This window comes from Pteropus medius, unplaced genomic scaffold (genome assembly GCF_902729225.1).
Source record: "Pteropus medius unplaced genomic scaffold, Ma_sr-lr_union100, whole genome shotgun sequence".
Classification (NCBI taxonomy): domain Eukaryota; kingdom Metazoa; phylum Chordata; class Mammalia; order Chiroptera; family Pteropodidae; genus Pteropus; species Pteropus medius.
The window spans coordinates 24044157-24069583 of record NW_024344378.1 but is presented as its reverse complement, the minus strand read 5'-3'; the positions used below and the strand labels follow the sequence as shown (position 1 = coordinate 24069583).

The 25427-nt window shown below is 40.3% G+C and overlaps 1 protein-coding gene and 1 pseudogene across 2 annotated transcripts in view; both read right to left on the bottom strand.

Annotated features, from left to right (window-relative positions):
• Positions 1-25427, bottom strand: part of ALDH18A1 (aldehyde dehydrogenase 18 family member A1) — a 36639-nt gene extending 11212 nt beyond the window's left edge. Inside the window, exons 1-12 of one of the 2 annotated variants that reach the window (XM_039871664.1) lie at positions 25292-25427; positions 22288-22403; positions 14919-15133; positions 12951-13100; positions 12759-12863; positions 9705-9863; positions 9187-9277; positions 5950-6074; positions 5065-5209; positions 4310-4383; positions 3018-3111; positions 70-290 (exon numbers count right to left, since the gene is read on the bottom strand). In XM_039871664.1, coding sequence (XP_039727598.1) covers positions 70-290; positions 3018-3111; positions 4310-4383; positions 5065-5209; positions 5950-6074; positions 9187-9277; positions 9705-9863; positions 12759-12863; positions 12951-13100; positions 14919-15133; positions 22288-22375 — 1467 coding nt within the window. In that variant the 5' untranslated portion in view covers positions 22376-22403; positions 25292-25427. The remainder of the gene's footprint in view (positions 1-69; positions 291-3017; positions 3112-4309; positions 4384-5064; positions 5210-5949; positions 6075-9186; positions 9278-9704; positions 9864-12758; positions 12864-12950; positions 13101-14918; positions 15134-22287; positions 22404-25291) is intronic. The other variant, XM_039871665.1, reaches the window with a different exon arrangement.
• LOC120609924 (uncharacterized) lies at positions 685-803 on the bottom strand (annotated as a pseudogene).

The window sequence follows — 25427 nt, the reverse complement described above, 5'->3', positions numbered from 1 at the left end:
TTCACTAAAAAGAAAAAAAGGAAAAGAAAAAGAATCTTTGGGAGATTTATCTTGGCATTAGTCACATACCTGGGGTAGACAGTCAGGGCGAGATTCAAAGATGACCAGCAGAACTCCAATTGGAACAGTCACTTGTTCTAGTTCCAAGTTTTTGGCAATTCGGGTTCGGCGCAAAACACGCCCCACACTGTCCTGTGAGGAGGCTGCGATCTGCCGCAGACCAATGGCCAGGCTGTTTAACTTAGACGTGGAGAGGCTCAAACGTTTCAGCAGAGGAGCTGCAAGTCTCCCTGAAGAGGTGTGAAGAACACATGATAAAGCAGTAGATCCTGGCAGGCTGCATTGTTTTACTGAACATGTGGCACTGTGTTAGGAACAGACACGGAACTTAGGGGGTACTGGGGAGATGATGACATGCCATTTATACAGCTTCTCAGTGGGGGAAGCAGTTTGGCAGTATACATCATCATATAAAGGTATGTAAACCCACACCCTTTAAGCAAGCAAGTTCAGTTCCAGAAATTTGTCATTTGCATGAGCTAACTTGCATGTAATAAGGATACCTATCACCAGCATTTTTTATTATTCTAATTTTTTAAAAATTTTTAGGCGAGGCAACCCTTGGTTGACCTCACAGATTGCAAGGACCTTGTTAGCTTACAATCCCTTATTTTTTTATTTTTTATGCCACAGCACCTGGTCTTCCTAGATGGTCTCCCATCCAAGTACTAACCAGGCCCAACCCTGCTTAGCTTCCACGATCAGATGGGATCGGGCTTGTTCAGGGTAACATGGCCGTAGACATCACAGCATTTTTAGAATATGGGGAAACTAGATTCTACCTATAAATTCAGACAATGGGCTACAATGCAGTAACTATAAATACTATATCTACACTTCCTGATATGGAAAGCTGTCAAGGGTATAGTTTATGACGAAGGAAAACTACAAAACAGCACGTATGATAGGGTTCTATTTACCAAACATTACATGTATACATGCATGTCTGGAAGGCATTGAGAACAGTGATGATTGCTGTCTACCTTTCTGCATTATTTTAATCTTTTATAATGAATGATTTTTATAATCAGGAGCAATAAGATGGTATCTTTCAAAATAAAAACTTCAACAGAATTATAAGTTCATATATAAGATTTTCTTTAAATTTAAATATAACAGTATGCATAGTGTGATTCTCTATATACACATTCAGATGTACACGTGAATATATATACTCAAGAAAACCAAATGGAATCACATATCACAAATTACTACTATGGATAATGTTGAGATGAGATTATGAAAATTCTTCCTTTCTTTTTCATAGTCACACCCACCAAGATAATAAAAAGATTTCTGCTTTGGAGGGGAGAAACCAACCTTATAGTTAGAAAAAATTAAACCACCATTCTAATCAACCAAATTATATCAATTATCAATTAATTTTTTTTTTCACTTTTCCCCATGTACTAAAAATCAAGTTTTAATTATAGTGAATGCTAAATGTTACACTCTAGTTTTTCACTTTACAATGCAAGTACATCTACCATGTTGCAAAAATTATTTTAATTACCACTGAATATTTCATTGAGTTGATACAGGTTGATGCATTTAACTATATCTAGGTTATAGACACTCCAGTTGTTTTCAGTTTTCAGTATGATAATCAATCTTGCTCTAAGAATCTTTACACATAGCGTTTTCACTATATTACATATTACATATATTTTCTTAGGATAAATGTCCTGAAATGGGCTCATGAGTCAAAAAGGATGATCACACTCACGTATACACAGGACTTTGTTCTTATGGCACTGCATATCTTTATGAATTTCTAGGACATAATTGACATCAGAAGTCAGAGTTCTGCCAACAATTAGTTGTATGACTCTGAACAATAGCTTTAACCTCTATGGGTCTTAATTTTTTTAGTTTGAAGAACTGGATAAGGTGTCATCAAAGATTTCTCCCATTTCTGAAAGTTTATTTTATGACTTTTCAATACTGCAATAATTCAAAAGACCAGATGCAAACTCTAAAGGAAGTTCCAAAACAATGGCTCAAACATGTTTTAAGGAATAAAAATCATGTTGATGAGCCTCACAAGGTTTCTTTGAAGGGAACAACACTAATTTGGATGTTTAAGGCACATTTATTCAAGAGAAAAGGAAAACCTATAAAATCGGTCTTCATTATTTTAGGGTACAAAAGACAGAGAATCAGGAAAAGAGAGAGAAAGATGAGGGCTTCGACTTAACTCTCTACATATTTAGTTGTCTGCAAAGTGAGTTCAGCCACATCACTCACTCTACCATCAGCTCCTCAAGGACACTCTGGATGGCACCTGTTGCTATCTCTGGGCAGACTATGTACTGGTTTCTTCACTAGGAGATAAGCTGTCTCTCATCACAGACTGCACAAACTATTTCTACAACAATTTACATGCAGTCATTCTGGGTTTGAATCCCACATCTGTCACTGGCTATATGCGTGGTAGGCATGTGACAACTTCTTTGAGCTTCAGTTTCCTCCTCTGTAAAATTGGATAATAAATAATAGCTACCTCATAGATGCTATGTCATAAAGATAAAGATCCTGTCTGTTAGGCCCTTAGCACAATACCTGGCAACACAGAAAGGCCTCAATAAATGTTAGCTGCTGTTAGATAAATGTCTAAAATACTGAGGTCCTCAACTTTTTTTCCTGTTTGTCCAGAAATTACCATAATGGCCATGGATCTTGACCTGTGGGGAATAAAAAAAGTCCCTTTGGGGGGTTGTACTGGGAAAAGGGGTAGAGGTAGTTATGTAAACATTGAAAGAGTCCAATGAACACTAACCACCAACCCTCAATAAACAGAATGCATAATATACAATTTCTTCTATAACAACCTTGACTTTAGGCAGATTATGATACAAGAATTATGAGTAAAACAAAGAATAAAGACCAAAACAAAACCCTTTTCCTGATTCTCTGTCTGGAGTCCACAACACTGACTCCAAACTGCTGGTATTTACCCTCTGCCTCCTCCAAGTCTTTTTTGTTGGCTAACAGGATCGCATCGCGTTGGTCCGTCAGCAGATCAGCCAGATGATGAATAATCTCTGCTCTCTAGGAAGAAAGGTAAAACATTAAACAAACAAGCAAACACATTAATCCAAAAAGAATGCACGCCTGCTCTTTTAAATCTACCTTCTGAGTGTGCCAGGCCTTGCTCCCAAATTCAAGGTTATCGGTATCTGAAATTTTACTTCATATCATTCATTTTCCACCACTGCTCCTCTCATTTTCTCCTTCCTCTCTCACTGCTAATCTCCCGATCTCTTCTTATTTCTCTTCCTCTTTAACCACTCCTAATTATTATGATTAGCAAACTGCGGCCCAGTGGTGTGGGAGGGGGCATGATGAATTATACAATTATGAGACAGGGCCAGCATTTTGAATCATATGATACACACATTTCTACACATTTAATATCATTAGCTGTATACAGTTCATTTCCCAGGTAAGTTTTTGCATCTAGTTTTTCTTTTTTTCACAATTACTTATTTTCTTTTTTTGACGATTAATGAATTGAAAGGGGGAAAACCCAGTCCTGGATGCCTGCGAAGACCCCAACCTCTACCCACCTAGATTAGGAAATGTGAGTAGTCAGCATGATGGTTACTGAAGGTATAAAAGTGGTTTAACAGAGAGAGAAGCTAGGCTCCTCTTTTGTTCTTCTTTCTCTACTTGTAGTTATTCTATATTCTCTTTTCCTTTCTCAGGCCAAGGTACTCCTTAGAAGAAACCTATACACATCACTCTTGAACCCATCCATAACAACTCAACCCTTCGGAAGCCAGCCCCCAGCTCCCACATGACCTCTCCGCATTTTCAGCTTCGTGTCTGCTACTGTGACTGATTCACTGTAGACAAGGCAGGGCTGTGACTCCGGAGCAGGCTCATTAGCTTCCATCTTAGGGGTTGGTTAGAGGTGACTGGGATGGATTGGATGAGTAATTTTCCTACATTTCCCTGCCTAGTTTGTGGCAGGATTAGAGAGCCTCCTTGGTCTCATCATTTTCATGATGTTTTTGATCAAAACATCATAGTGATGAAAAGATACCTTAAGCCTCAGCTTACAAAAGTCAACAGGGAAAATAAAATTTAGAAAAAGTAAAAAGGCAGAACAAATCTGAATGGTAACTTGGATAACTCTGGGGGACATGAGGAATAACAAGGGAGACGGCAGGCTTGACTATGTATTCTACACCTCACAGCATGACTCACTCTGAAAACTAACCAAACGATTAGCTAGGGCAGTTACCTGCTCCGGTTCCAAAGTGGCCAACATCCTTCCTCCTGACCGAGCCATTTCTCCCTGCTGCTCAACAGTAGGGCCTGCCAGAACATTTGCAAACATCAGATCATGGTCAGCTTAGTTCCCTGTCCCTATCTCAGCACATACACAGGCTCATCACATGCATGGACTGTACATCTGGTGTCTTGGTGTCCTTGTTGCACATACAGAGATCACTCTGGCCAATAAAATGGCTAAAAAATATACCAGATTAACTCAGGCATAAACACAGGAAACTTATCTGTATTTCTAGGGTAAACAACATAACTTATGTCTTTAGAGATCTTTTCAATTCCACTTTGGCTATTTTCTAATGTGTTTGGATTTCGGAATGTCGATTATAATGCAATTCTATCTTTGTGGGCACTTGAAAGCACATAGCATACATCTTATACATCTTTGCATCTCTAGTGTTTATTAGTACTTGGAATCCGGCATGGACCTTGCAAATGTTTCTTGAGAAAATGGTTGCTTATATTCTTTAACTTAGTAATTTTAGAGAGACTAGGAGGCCTAGTTAGGCATGTTAGATAAATTTTCCAAATGCAAATCAAAATCCAGTTTTACAAACAGTGTTCAAAACAATATTGTATTTTATAACATAAGCACATTAATTTGTGATCCCTGTTCCCACAGTAAGAACTCAGTCTTCAGCCCATTCCAGGCCATGGCATCACTAGCTGTCATCCACAGACCACTGGACTCCACGAAGAATTACTTACCTGCAGGCTTTACTTCGGAAAAGAAGGTGCCAACTTTCTTTCCCTCCACAATATCTGTGATGACGTGCCCAGACACCTTTGGGTGGGTTCCATTGGCAATAACCACAGAAGTGCCACCTTGCAAAGCCCAGAGGGCCGCTTTCACCTAATGTGAGAGGTGGGATCCAAAGATGAGATTCAAACCTTTGCAGGCTCTAGTCACCCGCACTTTTAACTTGCAAAAGATATAAAATATAATGTGATAATGAGCAATTAAGTATATATAGTAACGTTCTGAACAGCTCAGAAGCTCTGAAAACACACTCAGCCCATGTACTCTTCCAGCCCAACCTTGGCAAGTGTTGCCTAAAGATGACCCAGTGTGTTCAGTGTGTTCTCTCTCCAAGACTCTAAACCAGGACTCACATTTCTACATTTGACTTTTTGTGTCTCAACTCAGTGTTTAGTCTGTTGTTTGACCAGAGTCTGAAGCTGAGTACTTTTAGCTTTTGTAAATGGGGCTTATCTTCATCTCTGCCATTGCTACATATGACCATATGACACTAGGGTATAAGTTCTTAGAACAATTACTGGGAGAGAAGAATTTTTGAAAGATTTCATCAAGAAATATTTTGAGTTGGCAACATGAGGAGATTTAAGAATTATGAAAAATATATAGACCTTGCCCCTGAGTTCATAATATGAACACACTTTTTATATAATGTTAATAAAAATACATATACAGATATGACTAAATACAGGTACACAATATGCATTCAGTATTTAGACATGTATGTATGTAAGAGTGTACGTGCCTAGTATCTAAACCATTATTCCCCAATTACAAAAGTAAAAATGATAAAATATTATCTTGGTTTTATAATTGTTAAGGTACCAGATTCTTACCTTGGCTTCCATGCCACCCAGTCCCACTCTCGACTTGGTTCCAAATGTCACAGACTGCTGATCTCCGGGATAAAATATATCAATGAGCTTTGCATCATCAGACCCTGGGGGGCTGTCAAAGAGGCCTAAAGAGTAAACAAGAGTCGATAATACTGCTTTAATGGAAGTGAGTATCCCCCAAGACAGGCCTCCCAGACACCTGCCAACCACTCCGACCTTGACTTATCCGTATAGATTCTGCTGTTCCAACAGCTCTAACCAGAAAGAGAATGAGGGATCCCTGGGGCCACCCACACTGGAAAACAGATCCAGGGGGACTCACCTTATATACTTTTATAACTGGGCTTATTAAATGGATGTTTGCCAGCATCAGAGCATGCGTACACCCTTGGCACAGAATTTATTAGCCTTGCCCACAATCTACCAGGAAATTGTTCTCACCTCAGCCATTGCTACTTATGATGATGAACTTTAAGGATGTTAACTGAAAAAGATGAGTGGCTATTGCAGAAATAATACAGCAGGCATATACTGTTTAATGTGACTGTTTCTGAGTGGGATGGAATGTGACAGGTTCTCATTAACTCTCACAGTACCCTAATTATCTGCCCCATATTATGGGTGAGCCACTGAGAAGGTTAGGCTGAGTCAGCAGAAGAGCGAGTGACTACTGCATTCAGTCTAGATTTACCACCACAAAGCCTATTTCCCTTTTATAACTGAGTGACATAAAAGTTACATGAAATGTTACATGCATACAATCTAAGATTTAAAATCCTCACAATTTTACTTTGAGCAAGTCGGAGTCTCGGAAAGGGAAAAGAGGGGCCTGAGAAAATAAGAGTCCCAGTCAAGGCCAAAGGGAGGAACACTAACCTTCTCAGTGGCTCACCCCTGGTTGGGATTGGCTGAAGGACATTTAGGGAAGTGATGCTTTTGGTACAAAGTTACTGCTTTTCTTGTGCTAAAATATACCCCTTTGCTCCATTACTACAAATCTTTAACACAGCCCTGCTATACACATCCTCTCCAGGAGAGTACGGGAGTCAGAAGCCAGAGGAAATCGTGTCCAGCACAAAAGAAGGCAACGTGAACCACGTGCGGCAGTTAGAGGGAGAAAAGTAACCTCTCGGAGCCTCTGTCAACCTCGACCCAGCCCTCCACAGCTCCCAGGATTTAGGGTGAGTTCTTCTCAGAAGGCACTGTGTATTGAGGTCACGGCCTTGGATTCTGAGGCTGTTTTGGTCTCATATAATAAATATTATGGGCAAGGTTGGACAATACTAAGCAATACATTCTCCAGAGATGTCAAAAGGTTCCCAGCATTGATATTTTGCCTACTCCTCTTTTTCCTTAATGGCAGCCTCTCAAACCCAAGAGCAGTGTTAAATATCTGATATTGTTCTAATAATCAACATTCAATAGATAACCAAAGAGTTAAGAGCACAAGGCCACTGCTGGCCAATTTTGGTGTGTGAGAATGCATTAAAATTGTTTTACTAGAATCTAGTTCAAATTGAGCTCATGTATTGATCTCTCAAATTCACATCCTTTACCTTGACAGGCAGTACAGGAGAGAGGGAAGTGTGCAGATTTTTTAACTGAAAGGAGATTTAAAACTGGCCTCTGCCAAGTACTAGCTGTGTGACTTTGGCTATACCATTTAACTGATGTGAATTTAATTTTTAATTTCTTCGACTGAACAATTGCGCTAACCTACCTACTTTGCATGGTCGCTACAAGGATTAAGTAAATTGACATTTATAAAGCACCTAGCACAGTTTTTACACACAGCAGAAATTTAATATAAAATCTGTTGATTAACCAAAATGCCTTCTTCTCCAGGTGGGTCACTCTTACCCCAAATTAGCCATTCCTATCCTGAGATTTGAAGTTTACAGTGGATAAACATGGCTCTAGGCCTTCTTACAGGTAAAGACACTGACATGTAAGTATGATCTCTCTGACCTTCCACATGGGCAAGGAACTGATCGATCCATCTCTTTTCGTCCCTGCCTTCACCAGGCAGCCCCTATCCTTACCTCATACTGCTAGAGTACAAACTGGAGAACAAGTCCTGCCATGTTAACCTGCCTTGGGGATGGGCAGGGAACTAAATGGTTTTTCTCACCTCCTGGGAATGTATAGGGGTCTTTGGGGATCTTGTAGGTTTGGTCCATTTTTGAGATAGCTACCATATATATTCCTTATGGGACAAATGTAAATAGGAAGAGCTTTAAAAAGTGAGAAGAGTGAATGGAGAGTCAAACTGGAGCCAAGAGGGGCCCCTCCATAAGAAAGGGGAAAAGGACTAGAGTAACATATAAGAACACAGTAGCCATACAGTCTGGATTTTCTGCAGTGACTCCAATTTAAAATAATCCGTCTCATGAATTACCTTAAAAACTGAAAGTGATCAAAAACACAATGATGTATCACTTCACACCCACTAGGATGGCTATAATCAAACAGCAGATAACAAGAGGTATGTGTTGGTGAAGATGTGGAGAAACTAGAGCCCTCATACATTGCTAGTGGGAATGTAAAATAGTACATCTTTATGTCACTAAGGAAATGGTTTTACATGGTTAAATGGTATACGTAGTTTGGAAAATAGTCTGGCACTTCTTTAAAAGGCTAAATGTAGACAGTTAACCATATGATCTAGCAATTCTACTCCTAGGTAAAATAAAAAAAATGTTCACACAAATAGTTGCACCTGAATGTTCAAAGCAGCATTAGTGTATGACTTCATTTATATAAAATGTCCAGAACAGGCAAATCAATAGAGACAATGTAGACTGGAGGTTGCGTAGGGCTGGAGAATTTGTGGGGAAGTGAGGAGTTACTTCCAAGGGGTATGAGGTTTCTTGTTGGGGTGTTAAAAATGTTCTAAAATTGTGGTGAGGGTTGAACAACTACATTAAAATACTAAAAATCATTGAATTGTAAACTTTAAACAGGTGAATGGTATGATATGTGAATTATTTCTCCACAAAGCTGTTACAAAGAAGGAAACTAAAGTGCCTGGAAATGATGACGTCTCAGCATTTAAACTGCATCTCCCAGACTCCCCCACCTTCTTCTGAATCATAAAAACTCTTTGTCAGACCACATGGTTCAGAAAATAATGGCCCACAGTAACAAAAGATCAGGACTCAAAGAAGGAAACTCATGTGCTCATACACATAATATTTAAAACAAAGGCTGGATAAAGGAAAAGACATAACTTTGTACCTTCTACATCTGAAAGAACAATCAAGAGGTCAGTTTTCATTTCCACGGCCAGACGGGCAGCCAGGCTATCATTATCTTTAACACTAATAACCTGGAATGCAGGTAAAAAGTCATAAGTGAATGAGCTATACAGTTCAAAAAGAAGTTCACAGAAGCATTCAGTTAGGCTCTGGCAGGCAAAATTAATGACCCTGAGTAAGTAGATGACAACTTTTCCAGGCCCCTTCTGCCTACATAACACCATGCCTACTGGCAACCCCGCTTTCCAAACATGCACCCTTCTATCCACTGACATGCATAAGCCATGCTCATAGCACCATCTTAAAGCACTATCACACCTCATCCTGTTGGAAAAAAAAAAAACGCTGACTTCAAAGAGTTTATGTAGCTTGCCCACAATACCGCATTCTTTCCCAATTTCTCCATCTTGTTAGTGCCAAACTCCTGGTGTCAGTACATGCAGCAGAGCGTGGCATTAGTATCTCCATATGCTCAACCCTTAGGAATACTTCACCCACATTTACCCCCTGGAGATCACTATTGGGCTCAGCTGGGGGGACAACAGCATCATTTGTGTTGATAATAGGGACGATGTTCATTCGGAGGAGCTCATGAAGTGTCCCATTGAGGTTCCGTCGCTTCTGCTCATCGTGGAAATCCAAATTTGTCACCAAAATCTAAACGAGTTAAACAGATTAAAAACACAGGAAGGAGGAAAATGATAAACTTCCCAGGAACAGCATACAAAAGACGCTAAGACCAGAGGAGTTAAACTTTAGGCTTCTGAGAAATGTTATCCACTTCTTTCAGAGATGGGAAAAAGGTGAGAACCCCTTAGAAGATTTAAAAATGCTCAAAACTTCTTGCAAACTTACTTTAATCCTCGGAGAGCACCCAGATCTCAGTTCTCTCATAAGAAAATTAATGTCTCTACTTTAGAGGGGTACTGGTGAAAATAAAGACTGCCATTAATTTCTAAATAGCATCTGACTCAGAGTCTGAAATATCTGGCAGATGAGTGAATGAATCGTTTACCCTGCTTGGAAAAGTGATGAGACAAAACGGAACAGGGCTGTGTTGTTCCTGCTCTGCAACCAACCGCTACCAGCATTAACGAAGACTGTGTGAGTGTGTGAGATTATTCTGAGAGATTTATGGAGGGAAATCCTTAGTCACAAACTGGAAGAAGGGCTAGACATAACTTAGTTCAGGGGAAGGGGTGAACATATGCTGCTGAAAGGCAGAGTGGAGAGCTGGGTGTGGTAGCTGTTATCAGCCCTGCTCCCTTGCTTGAATCTGAGTATTTGGCAATGTTTAGCAGGAGAGAAAGGTAAATGGAGATGACAGCAAGAAACCAAATGGAAACAAATCCTGACACTCATGAATAAATGGTTTACTGATATCTCTCTGATATTCAAGTTAGAGGATTCCTGTAGTGTAGGGCAGGCCAAAGCAGGAAGGTTGGAGGCAGACTATCAAGAAGGAACGTAGTGAAACAGAGTAGCAATGGCTACGCCCTGAACTTGGGTCTGGCTATGGTAACTGAGAAGATAACGACAGCCTGAATGACATATACAATGTGGGTGATGAAGACAAAATAGTAACATGGCTAAGGGAAATAATTCACTCACTTATTCAATAAAAAATTTATCGAGTACTTCTGAAATGCCAGGCCCTGTCCTAGCTGCTGGGATGGAGAATAAAAATGTTAATAGTTTGAGGAAGATGGAATGGGGCACATTTTTGTAAGGACACATTATGAACTTTTCAGAAAATTTTAGTCCTGTAGAAACAGGACTGAGTCAAAGATGAATGTATAGATTTTAGTCCTGGTGGTGAAAGGTTGAACAATAAAAATAAACATGTGTGTGTAGGAGAGGCAAGTAGGAGGTATAAAAGTCCAGCGAAAATATCTGTTGCTCAAACAATTTAACAAACAAGAGGCCAGAGATAAGAACCCTAAGAGAAAAGATGTGCTTGGAGAAGGGCAATGTGTTAACGCAAATTAATTTCAAAACAAGTTGCTGCACTTAAGTCTTTAACCTGAAAAACAACTTAGTGGAGACTGCCAGAAGCCACTGAAAAGGTCTTCAAAAGAGACCTTTTTTCAGATGAGGAGACTGAGGCATATAAAGGTTAGTAAAGAAAACAAGGATAAGGTACAAAGAGCAAAATTTTCCTATAGGTGAGATCACTGGGGAAGGCAAAGAAGGAGAGAAGGGGCCCATGGATGGATGCTTGCTAGAAGCTGAAGGGGGCGGAGCTCTTTCCTAACGTTATTAATAAAAATAGTAGCTGATGAGCACTAACTTTAACACAGCTTTCATTAAAACAAACCAACCAAAAAGCTTCAAAAAGCGTAAAAGCTGGGAAAAGGCAAAACAAAAATGCAGTTCCTGGACCTAAGTTTACTCACTAGACTCTAGGCACTTGTAAAAATTAAGGATGAAAACTGTCAATGGATAGTGGCAGAGAAGAGAACTGATTATTAATAAAAGGTGAAAGATCAAGATTTTCATTATATTTATGCTAACAGAAAAAAAAAATCTAAGATTACACAGAGTGGGGTCCTCAGCCACAGGAAACAGGTGGGCAAGTCCCTGCCTCTCTGCTTCAGCTCAATTTTTCAAGGACGCTATGGCATAATACTAGAACATTACTGTAACAACTGTGAAAATGATGGAGAAACAGAGTGATAGGAAATGGCAGAGCAAAACCTGAAAGTATGTATATAAAATAACATTTGTGGAAATGGATCAGAGGCAGAATAAGAGTTTGAGAATAATAACTTGGGGAGTTAAATTTTTTTTCTGGTGTTTTGTGATATTCAGATCTTTCTTTTTAGTGTATAGTTGTTTAGTTGATTAAAAATACAATTTAAAAAATTCTCAAAATTTAGGTAAAAAAGAAATGATATAGAAAGATGGTTCTAGAATATTCAAGGGTAAATACTAAAAATTTATAAGTTTCCTGAGGACTGGCACCATGGCTGATTTGTTTACTACAGTATCCCCAATGCTTAACAGGCTCCTTGGCACACCACGGGTGCTCAATAAATATTTGTTGAATGAATGAAAAACCAACCAACCACCAGCATTCCTCTTTCCTTTCAGTGCTTAATAGATACGTATTAGCTAAGGCAACCAGGTGCAAAGTGAAGCAAGCAACCTGAATTTAAAGATGCCAATGAAAGACACTTTCCTATCTTCAGGAGAAGTATTAGTTCTTGTAGTATAAGTACTTGTAGTAGTCCTAAGAGTTATTAGTATAACAACAAGAGCTGATACTTTTTGAGTGTACTACGTACCTCATTAAATGCTTTTCATATATTTTCTCGTTAAGCCCTTCCAAAAACCCTCTGAAATAGGCACTAATATCCTCATTTTTCAGATGAGGAGACTGAGGCATATAAAGGTTAGACTTAAAGACTTTCTCCAGATCTCCCAAGGAGCAAGTGGTGAAGCCAAGACTATCTCCTAGCAGTCTATCTCCACGGCCCTGCTCATAATCCCCTTGCTCCATGGGAATCACCCTCAGGGGTTGCATACCCTTTGCAAAGGCCAGCCTCTCACCTGGGCAGCACAGATGCTGTACTGGGTAAACATGGCTTCATACAAGGCCATCAGTCCACTTTGTCCAGCGGCTGCACAGGCTCGGGCTTCTAAGACAGGAATCGCCTGTAACACACCAACAGACAAGGCATGCTTGGAGTAAGGAACAGAGGCTTGAGGATCTATTACAGGGGATGGGGAAGCAGATCTCACCATCTCTTTCAGCTGGTTCTGCCCTGAGTGCAGGGCCTGCCGCACACTCTGAGACAGAAGGATCTCATGGCGCAAGCGTTGCCTGCCAAAGGCTACGGCTCCACTGGTTACCAGCATCATCTCTCGGCCTTGGTTCTGTAGCACTGACACCTGACATTAAGGAAGGAAAAGGTATCACTAGTTACTTGCAATATCTCTTTCCTCTCTTCACAAGAAACTCAGGCAGGGTGTACAATTGAGTGGCTCCCAAATGCTGGCTTATGGACCAGCACTGGGCTAGCCCTAGAAAAGTCACCAAGGCTGCTTGGTAAAAATACAGATTCCTGGGGGGTTATTTTCTAATTTTTTGTACATTTGGAACAGTGACAATAAGTGATCCTCCATAAAAAATACAGATTTCTATATGCTGACTCAAATCTGGGAAGTAGGTGGCAGACAGAATTCAGAAGTTTATAACAAGGAATTCTGGTGGCATCCATAGGTCTTGATGGTATCTGCTGGAGTCTGATATCTGCAGAAGGCCTAGTTACAGGAAACAGAGCCCAGAAAAGAAGTCTGGAGCTAGGAGTCGCGACATAAATTTAGCAGATGGCTCAAATTCTAAGACATGAACTGGAGAGATGAGGCTGTTTCTCGGGCATGAGTGATCCCTATGGGCTAGGCCAGGGACAGATGCTGACCCTGTTCTGCTCTGTCTGCCCAGAAACAGCTATGGTCACTTTGTTTCCTACCTTGGACAGATCCACATATTGTCTAAGGTGGGTTTTGTGCGACAATGGCAGAACTTAGTAGTTGAGACAAAGAACACATGGCCGATAAAGCCTAAAATATTTATCATCTGCCCTTTAACCGAATGAGTTTGCTGATCCTTGCTCTTGGCAAAGATTAAGAGTAGTGGATTTGTGGTATGATGTTTAAAGTCCAAAATTCCCATTGTCAACTCCCAAGGTCAGTTTCTTTACTGATGTGTGGTCAGCCTGCCTTGACTGCATGGCCATGGGAGCATTAAACCCCCACTAGAAACTTCTGCTCTGAGCCCTTCCAAAGTCAACATTCCTTGCACAGATCTCTTGTGATTCAATCTGGAGACGGACTGTGGTCCCTGTCTCCACATAAAGACCCCAGGGGGCTTGTGCATAGGGACTTGTCTCTCAGAATCCCTCCAATGTTTGTTTGCACTCTCTCTCTTGCTGCCTTGTATCCTTTGCCTTTAAATGAAAGCCTTATGTGGGTATTCGCTGTGGAGTCTGGTGAGTCCTTTTAAATATCTGGATTTGGGAAATCTTTGCAATGTAGTTCTTATTTATTTCAAGATTATTGGGCTAATTAAAAAAGGCCCAGCAAAACTGGGCGGGAGGGATGGGGAAACCTCAATATTTACACACATCCATCTGGGTTCTCAATCCTGACTACATATTAGAGTCTCTTGGGGAACTTTATAAACATGGGTGCTTGAATCCCATCTCATAGATATAATATTAAATAGTTGAGTGTGAAGCCTAGGCATCTCTAGGTCCTCAGATAATTTTAATGTGCAGCCAGGATTAAGAAACATTGATATGTATATGTGTGTGTGTGTGTGTGTGTGTATGTATATACATAATATATATGTGTGTGTGTGTGTGTGTGTGTATATATATATATATATCTCAATGTTTATAGCTCCTCATCACTAAGAATCCTAAGGGATGAACTGCATATATATATAGCATATTTATACATATAGCTCCTCATCACTAAGAAGCCTAAGGGATGAATTGCATGAGATCAACTCTACTCCTTGACATCCCCTTTGCTTGCCTTGGGATGCTGTTTCCCACTGGCATCTTTATTGGGAAAGAGAGTTTTCAGACTGAATTAAATGTCTTGCACTCAAATCGGGAATATCTGTACAAACCGATAAGCCTGTACTGACAGTTTAAAAACACTTGTATTTTAGTTCAGCAAATTTTCCATTTGGGCCATTACCTGTTCAACAATAGATGCCAAGCGTCCCAGTGCTAGGCCACATTCATCCCCTCGGGTCACCACAGCACTTCCGAGTTTCACCACGATTCTCTTAGCATGTTTCAGCTCACTGCGGTGGGCAAAAGACTTGCCATGTGCACGACTGAGGGGTACAGTGATAAAGGGGATGTTGCTCCAAGAACGAACATGTCTGATGGCTAAAGGCTGGACAGGATCTATAGCCCCCAAACAAAGTCAAATGTGAAAGAAAGAATTAAAGAAAGAGAGAGAAAGAGAGAGAGAGAGAGGAGAAAGAAAGAAAAAACAATATATTTTCTCATTAAAAAGATATATGCACAATATTAATCAGTTTAGCCACCAAAAAATAGCTTTATCATTCTGAGTAAAACCAGTATATCAAAAGCCATATTTAGCATGTTCTTATTTCAGTATTGTGTGGAGTTTATATCTACTACACAGGTCACAGGTATACTCAAACGCTGCTGGTGAAGACTGTAAATGAAACCATATTTCCTGAAGACAAGTGTTGGCAAAATATAGCAAAAGCCTAAAAATGTGCGCACCTTTTGATCCAGCAAATGCATGTTTAGAAATTTATTCTAAGAAAGTAGTCGGAGATTGAAACAGAGATTCATCAGGTTATTTATCAGTGGAAAAATCAGCAAACATCCAAAAGCAGGAAAAATCAGCAAACATCCAAAAGCAGGAAAGATTAATAAACATTTTTAGAATTTTTAACAACATAGGAAAATGCTCATGTTTTTGTTTCATAGACATGTCCAAATGCATAGAAAAAAGATGAAAATATATCAAAATGTTAATATTTTATCTCTTGATGGGATTATGGGTGATTTAATTCTTCTTTATTCCTATGTTTTCCAAACTTATGCAATAAAAATGCATTGCTTTCATAATAAAAAAAAAAGTAACCTTTTAAAGTAATCACACCACTATTAAAAGAGAGTCTGATTAGCAAAGATAATTAAGAGCAAAGTAATTGGTATGAGTAATAAAAAATTATAACTAATCTACCTATAAAGTTTATCTCTGACACGGCAGTATGGATCCAGATGGCTGTAATAATGATATAATACACTGGATAGGTTTCTGAAGGAATGAATGTTGGAGTCAGATATGTTGGAGTCAGATGCTTTCTATCCCTTTGGACATCTACCCCTAAGCAAACTTTTCCTGATTCTTTTTTCTTCCAACACTGTATAAGATTTCTAGGGAGGCAAAACAAAATAACAAACAAAACAAAAAGCTGAAAATATATCTGCATAAAGCCAAAATGAGTAAGAGCCAAATGTCAGGCAATGAATCCCTTCGCCAATTCTCATGGGTCCAATTATTCCCGCCCTTATCTCACAAATTAAGAGATTTCTCGTTTTAGCAGGGTACACTGACACGTCAGAAGACTACATTTCCCAAACTTTCATGCTCAGATATACATGGACATGACATGTGACTAAGTTCCAGTTAATGAGGTACACATAAAAATGTTATGCGAGACTTCTAGGAATATCCTTAAACAGAAAAGTGCTTCCTGAGTGAGATCTGAATCCATGGCTGTCTGATTTCAAGCTGCCACCAGCCACTTTTACTTGTGTCAATTCACGGCTATTATTTGTTCCTAGGTAAATTAAGGTTCACTATCTCAGAGCCCTCCCATTACTCTCTATACGTAGAACCATTCTGACTCTTAGAATCTCTTCTCCTTCTGACCCAATTTTATGTTACCTATTGATGCCTTTTGACTGAAATTACATTAAATGTGGACAAAAAAATGTAAAAAAAAGGAAAAGTGCTCCTTCTTCCCTTCATCCATCCTGCTGCTTGGAACATGGGTATAAAGGCTGGAGCTCAAACATCTATTTTAGACTACAAAAAAACACACTAAGAACTGTGAAGCAAAAGAATGTGGAAGCCTGATCATTTCATATACTACTCTGGAACCCCTGGACTGCCTCCCTTCTTTTAGGCCCCCAGACTTCTCTCAGGAGAAAGAGAAACAGATTTCTATCCTGTTTGAGCTATCAGTTTTGGATTTTTTGTTCTACCCATCTGACCTAATTGTAACGGACACAGAAGGAGATGAGTGAACAGGCAGAGTGGCAGGCAAAGACTGGACAGGAGTGGAGAAGTTGTCTGTGAACAAGAGTTGTTGACAGGTCATCTCACTCACAGCAAATGGACTTTGGCTTGGTGGGATTCCCTGATCGTGAGAAGTGAGAGAAGATGGGCAACACAGGTTCTCAGCAGGACTAAACTTTAGGCATTCCCCACCCCAAGAGTTTTTTTAATCTGTTAAACACTCTCTTTTAAAATTTTATTAGTTTCAAGTATATAATACATTTGTTTGACATTTATATAGTTTATAAAATGATACCCCTAATTGCTCTTTCTCTCCTCTGGCTCTCCACCTAGCCATCACATTAATACTAACTGCATTCCCTAAGCCATGCTCCCCATTCCCATGACCATCTATCAACTACTAATCTGTATTTCTTTAACCCTTCATCCCATTCTCACGGCCCCTCAACCCCTCTCCCCTTTGGTCATCATCAGATTGTCCTCTATATTTGTGAATCTGTTTTTGCTTAGTTTGTTCTTTTTATTCCTTAGATTCTGCATATAAGTGAAATCATATGGTATTTATCTTTCTCTGTCTGACTTGTTTCACTCAGCATAATAACCTCTAGGTCCATTCATGTTGTTGCAGATGGTAGGATCCAAGGGTTCTTTATGTATCATTACAGACATTAACAAATAGTCGAATGAATTGCTAAAGGCAAGCATTCCAAGCCACCTTTGGACGATTCTTCTAATATTGATTGTGCTATTATAGAATAGCTTCCTTCACTTGTATTAACCGTTATTACTTCCCTTTACAGATTTCTCGGAATTTCTCTAGACCCACTGCCTCTATCTTCTGACCACTACCTCCTCTAACTATAATCTGGCTTCTATCCTTTTTCTCTATGCTGTACCACTGGTGGATAAAGAGGGCAGAATCTTATTCTTGTGGACCAGATTGCCGCGTGTTCTTCCTGCTTCCTTCACGTACAAATCGTAGAAAGAACATTTCTAATGAAGTGGTAAAAAAAAATCCTTCCTTCCCTCTCTTAAATAACAAATTTTTAAAGTGACTATGTTTCAAGTTTGTTGGGAGATTACATGGTCTTTTTTTATAACAGGCTCACACTCCAGTTCCTGGCAGAAGTTGCTTAGTAAGTCTATCATCTGGGACAGAAATGGTGCTTCGCACCCTTGCTAGACTCACAGGTGGGTTGTCTCTTTCTGCAAGGGGAGTCCCAGGGACTAAAGGACTGGTTTGTTCTTGGGGCTAAGTTCCATGGAGGGCTACCTTTCTTCATTAGGTTCATCAATACTGGTACCCTGGCTCAGTCTTCAGGGATATTATCCTAAGCAATATATATATCTAAGTCTAAGCTTGAAAGCTGTACATATAACAGTTCTGGCCTCACTGACCTGACACAGAGAGGTAATAGAGGGAGAGACTTACTCCCCTGGGGTATGGACCTGGGATGATCATCAGTGGCTGTCTGCAGAGCAAGGAGCTACACCAAAGTGTCACTATGACAGCTCTCAAGACTAGGCCTGCTGGCCATTTTTCTCTCCTGTCCACTGAAGGGCTTGTCTTGTTCTGGAAGTGTGCTAAACATGGGTGGGGCAGCCTGAGAGTGCAACTAAGGGACATAGGTATGGCATGCACGTCAGTCCAGGTGGTCAAATGACAGAAATCGATCAGAATGTAGCAGGGTAGGTGAGCACAAATAAGACTCCTGATGCAGTCTGTATCAGGAGAAGGTGGCTCGGCTCAGTGCCAGGCACTCAAAGGTCACTCTGGAGATTGGCAACTGCGTCAGAGCAGCTCAGGGCTGACAAGGTGCAAGAGGAGGCTACAATTATGAACAAGGTTCAAGCTCAGTCACGTCAGTAGGCTAGAGCACCAACAACAGTTCTATGGGATCCAGGCTTTCTTTTCAACAATGTTTTCACCCTCCCAGACTAACCCTACCTTTCTTGGGGGGCATTTTTAATATTCTGCAGTGCATTATACTTTTAAGGGTCCATACTGAGGACTGAGAAGGCCTTGATGAATTAGGAAAACTCCGATGTTTCTAGATGGGTAATCTCTTCCCATCTTCTAAGGAATCTTTAGGCTCTAAGTCCCAAAGAAAAGCCATTTCCACCTAGTAAGTCTGAGAGGCTACCAAGGTATTATGTGCTGCGGTGGCGATGGTGGGTAAGGCTGTCCATGTTCTGCAAAGGTGCCATGGGTCATACTCCAATAAAGGAGAAGCCTTTCCCTTTCAGCATCAGAGTCCTTATGCTTTGCAATCAATGAGGCTGTGTTCCAGGCCTGAGCAAGGACAGACTATGACAGGATTTCCATCTCCCTTCCTGGCCTCCCACTTCCCTCTATTGTTTGTATCTATGTGCTTTTTCACTTTGCCTTTAATTTCTTTTCCTCTCTTCTGCTTATTATGGTAAGCGAACACAGAGCTCCAGACTCCAGAAAAATATGGATACAAAAATAGGAAAATAAATCTAGGAACAAGATCAGAAAGTACCTCTTTCTGTGAGTGAGGTTACTGAGAACAAACAACAATGTCAACAATAAAGATACTGAAGCAAATACTTATTATATACCAGGAGCTGTGTTACCTATTCATTCTCCTTTGCAGGGCAGATGACAGGTAAAACAACAAGTGTAGGCTCTGGCGCCAGACTGCAAAGGTTGGAATCTCAACTCTTCCACTTACTTGCTGTTACCTCAGCTACCTCATAAAGTTGTTTTGGGGGATGAAAAGAGTCAGAGTACAAGCAGGGATTGGGAAAAAGTAAACACTCATGTATTAGCCAGTATTATAAAAAGTGTTAACTATCACTATTATCATCATCGTTGTCACCTTACTGAATTCTTTTAAGCCTCCCGACTTAGGAACTATTATGAGTTATTGTTGTTATTATTATTATTATTATTAGCCTCATTTTATAAATAAGAAAACTGAGGCCCAGAGAACTCGAGTAACTTATCGACATTACCAGTTGCAAAAATACCCACAATGCTTGAACCATCTCCCATCAATAGGTAGCGTCTATTTTCCCGCACTCTGAATCTGGGGTGGCCCCATGACTTGCTTTGGCCAATGCACTGTAGCGGGAGTAATACTGTATAAATTCTAAGCTTAGGCCTCAAGAGGCCTTGCAGCTTCCATGCTTTCTGTTCTTGGGAACCTGCAAGCATCACGTAAAGAAGCCACGGATAGCCTGCTGGAGGATAATAGACCATGTGGAACAGAGATGATCCATCATCTAAGCAGAGGTGCCCTGGACCTCAATGATCAGCCCTGAGCCAATGTGAGAACACAGACACAGAACTACTGTGCAGCTGAACCTGGTCCAAAAGGCCAATTCATAGAATTGTGACTTAAATTCAGAGGTGTTGTCACTAAGTTACTTACTAAGTAGCAGAATTAGTTTTCAAATCCAGGAAGCCTAGTTTCAGACACTGAACTCTTCTTTATATGAATGACTGAACCCTTACATTCTTCTTTACATGAATGATAAATTACTCCAGATGATAATAAACTTGATTATTTGATTAGTTGATAAGCAAGTCCCCTTTTGGTAAGGCTTGGAGATAGACTATTGATAAGATTTAGGTGTCATCAAGGAGATAGCCAATTCAAAACAAAATAAATAGCCTTTCAACAAATGGTGTTAGAACAACTAGATATCCATAGGCAAAAAAACAAACCTTAACCTAACAATCACACCTTATATAAAAATTAACTCAAAATGACCATGGACCTAAGTGTAAAACTATAAAACTTTTAGAAAAAACCGTACAAGAAAATCTCAGAATCTAGGACTATACAAAGAGTTCTAAGGTTTGACCCCAAAAGTACAATTCATAAAAGAAAAAACAGATAAACTGGATTTCATCAAAATAAAAAGAAAAATTTCCTCTGTGAAAGACCCTGTTAAGAGAACGACAAGCTACAAACTGGAACACGTTTTCAAACAACATATCTGACCAAGGATTAGTATCTAAAACATAGAAAGAACTCTCTAAACTCAACAGTAAAAAATCAAACAATCCAATTAAAAATGAGCAAATGACATTTCACTGAAGAAGATATACAGATGGAAAATAAGTGCATGAAAAGATGTTTAACATCATTAGCCATTAGGGAAAAGCTCGTTAAAATCGCAATAAGATATCATTACATAACTATTAGAATGAATAAAAAAAAAAAGGGTGACATCATCAAATTTTGGTGAGGATAAAGAGAAAGTGGATCACTCATACACTACTGGTGTGAATATAAAATGGTATAGCCACTCTACATAAGTTTGGCAGTTTCTTATTAAACTACCATATGACCCAGCAATTGAACTCTTGGCATTTATCCCAGACAAATGAAAATTATGTACAAATAAAATCCTGTACATGAATGTTCATAGTGGCCCTTTTCTTAATAGTCAAAAAAATGGAAACAACCATTGCCCTTCAATGAGTGAATGGTTACACGGTGGTATACCCATACCATTAAATACTCTTCAGTAATAAAAAGGAACCAACTTATACACACAACTTGGATGAGTCTCCAGAGTATTATGCTGAGTTAAAAAAAAGTCATTCCCAATGATCACAGACTGTATGATTCCATTTATATATAATTTTTGAAATGACAAATTATAAAAATAGAGAGCAGAGTAGAGGTTGCCAAGGGTGAGGGACAGGGAGGAGGGACAGAGAAGAGGAGGATGGCCAGAAAGGAGAAACCCGAAGGATCCTGTGGTGATGGAAATGTTCTTATCTCGACGCTCTCAACATCAACATCCTGCTTGAGATATTGGGAGAACTAGGTAAAGGGTATAAGGACTGTCTCTGTCTTAGTTTTTAAAACTTCAAGTGAAACTACAATTATCTCGAAATTAAATACTTAATAACAATAAAGTAATAAAAACAACTGTAAAAATTTGGGGGGAATGAATATAGGTATTATTTTTTAAAAATGTTTTTAATTTTGAGTTAATTTATTTGACATACACAAAGTTATAAAAAATTAATGTATACAACTTGATGAGTTTGGGGATAGGTATATATGTGTGAAACCATCACCAGATTCTATGCCATAAACCCATCTATTACATCCAAAAGTTTCATTTTACTGATCAATACAAACACTAGAACATTTCACCAATGGGCTGTTTCCTTGCTTATTGTCTACCCAATTCTGCTAAATTACTTTTTACCCCTCCTTTAAAATCTTGTTTGAAACACACTCCGACCAAACTTCCCACATACTTTTAAGTTTCCTATGGTACATACTAGATCTGGAGAGAGCTGTACATGGGGCCCGGAGCAGGAGACGCTGGTTGAAGGGCTGAAACCCAGAGCGGAAGACTTGACTCAACATGCTGTGATGTGGTCAATGATCAAAGTACCTGCAGGATGCATTTTAAAAAAAAACGAATAATGAAAAATACTACACAATTCATTTTATTTTCCTCCACTGTCCCACACTCAGAGTGAAAACTTAACCCTCCTGCTCTAAACTCCTCTGTATTAGGGAAACTCTCACTTCCTCTGAAGAGAGGAAAAAAACAAACAAATGGCTCCTTACCAGCCTCCAACTCTACCCCTCTTTTCCTAGACCACCTTAGTTTTTATGCAAGCAAATGGCAACTAAGGATTATGAATGTTGAGTGACAAAAAACTTTAAGGTATAGTGTTTATACATTGATATTAAATCTTTAGTACAATTCTTATACCATTAGGGAGTCTCCAACGGATCAAAAACATATCCAACATCCAACAACGGCCATCTCCGCCTACCTGCTATCTCCCTGCAACAGAACTCTGAAACCACATATTTGATTTGTCAGCATGATCCTTGCTGACACAAGAAGAGGAAAGGTCAGCGGCTGCTGCCATGTCTTTCTTCCTACCATCCACAGAAATCTGAAGCATACTCTTGCATCCCTGGGACAGAGTCACAATGCCTGACAATGGCTGGCATTTTAAATGACTGTAGGCACATCCCATGGAGGATGAATACACCGCTAAAAACTTCAGAGTTGAGAACATGGTGGTTGTGGGCATTTTCCCACCCTAGGTCAAACTTGAGGCTTCAGACAAAGAATAGTTTATTCACAAAAAGGTAAAGGGCTCTATCCTATACATATACAGAGAATAAGCCATTCATTATTGCAGCTCTTATGCTACAGGGACATTGCTGTTTTCACAAAATAAGAAAAATTCTGCACCTTCTTTGCCTGTGGGCCTCCTCTTAATTTTTGCTCTGTGCTTGATGGACATATTCCAATGCTCTTAAACATGCTTCAAAAGACTAGCATTTAGCCCCAGAGTGAAGAGAAACAGGAGTGGCGTGTACTGTTCAATTTATTCTGCGCAAAGTCAGAGAAAGGGGAGAGAAGAGATTGGCAGGATACATCTGTTGTGAACACTTTCTATATGTGATAGAAAGTGTTAAGTGCTGTCCTTGTTGATGCCAGTGTTTGTGAAGTGTCTGGAAGATCCCAAGAGAAAACTATCTGCTTAAAACTGAAGCATGATAGGAGTCTATGGTCTACGTTTGATGCTTGTATAAATTCCTTCAGCAATTGTTGCTAAAAAATTATTTAAATGTGAATTCTCCAAAATACCCATAGAAGAGCCAAAAGGGTAAAATAATCAATTATCGACATTAAAATTCTAGTTCCATCACCTTTATAAACGTTCCCCATCAACTCTAGCATTAAATATAATCCTACAGGTTAGTTTTTAATTGGTTCATGTGTTACTGTTGCATTTCCCAAGTGGATTATAAACTTCCCACTGACAGCATAGTAAATAGGATGGGGAACGTGAACTTTGGAGTTAGAAAGATTTGGGTTGGAGCTCTGCACTTGCTAGCTTTGTGCCTTCATCTTTCTAAGCCTTGGTTTCTTCATTAGTAAACCAAGGACAATAACAGTAAGGACCTCATGAGATTATTGTGAAAATTAAATGAGACAATACATGGAATGCCTTGGTACAACAGATGCTCAGTAAATGTCAGTTTTCCTTCTTCTGTCTCTTGGATGCTAATGATACCTTATAGCTATTTCTTTATTTCCTTCAGGACCTGTCAAAGGCACAAAGAATTCAATAAAAATTCTCTGATGGATATGAAAATAATCACGCTACACTTATTGACTGTTTACTCCTCTCTTATCTAAGAGTAGCTGAAAGCTCCGAATGTTTAAAGTCATTAAGTTATTAGACTGGAGACTGACCTAGGAACCAAGCCTCCTGTCCTCTCCCCTTACATCGCCTCTAACTGACCCCTTCCTTACTGCAATGGATGATAGTTCATCCTGCCAAAGTTTATTACAGCTTCAAAAAGCAAGACAGCTGATTCCAGGGAGCAAATGGGTTATGTGTGTTTGTGCGTGTGTCTATACTCAATGTCATCAGGTGAAAAAAGTTTCCATGTTTTGACTCAGGACATTTATCAAGTACCTCTTTATATGTTCTAAACAGAAAGTCCTTATCTTACTGATTTGGATGAAGTACTGAACTTTAGTCCCAACAAACTTCACTGAGAAACGCAAGCTCGGTTATGGTTCACTTAAAGACAAAGACTCGATGATAAATCTAACCGCCTCATCGAGAGCAAGGGATAACAATGGGAGAGGGGGAGATCTGGCAGCGCCCTGATGTGCCAGGAACTATTCACAGACCTTATGCCATACTGCAAAAGGCGGTCGAGCGCGGATTCTCCGGCTGCAGGTGCATTGCAGGGGGGGATGGTTTTGAGAACAGACAGGATCACGAAAGCCAGACGGGTCGGGCCGTAGGGAACTGTACACACAGGGCCTTGAGAGTCAGCGTGAGGCCAGTTATAAACCACGGTAAAACATCAAAACCAGGCAGGTGCATTGCAAGCTGGATCCGGACTCCCGTACCGAGAAAGGGTCCGCCGACTCTTCAAGCCTCCACCTGAACCAATTCCTTCACTTGGGTGTACACATGGGCGGCCAGAAAGGTCGGGTGCTCGAAGTCCCCGCAGACCTTGGAGCCTCCGCACCCCGGCATATGGATCGCGCCGGGGCCGTGCAACGAGCCCTGGGAGGTCCAGCCCGCCGCCATCCCTCGGCGCGCGCCCATGCCCACTCGTGGATCCAACCCCGGGATACCTGGCTCCTCCTTGGGCAGCGCCCGGGCAGCCCCCACCGTCGCCCGCGGCCCGGCGCGCACGCCTTCCCTCGCCTCGGCCCCGGCCCGCATCAGCCCCCACAGAGGCGCCGGCGCCTCGCCATCCCCGCGGTCCCCTCCGCCCGCAGCATACCTGCTTCAGCACCGCCGCCACCGCTACCGCAGGGCCCGACGCCCAGCCCAGAGTACACGCGGGTGAGATTCTGGCGCCGGATTACTCTCCTTTTTCTTCCGTCCACGTCCCGAAAGATGACGTTACGTCAGCGGCG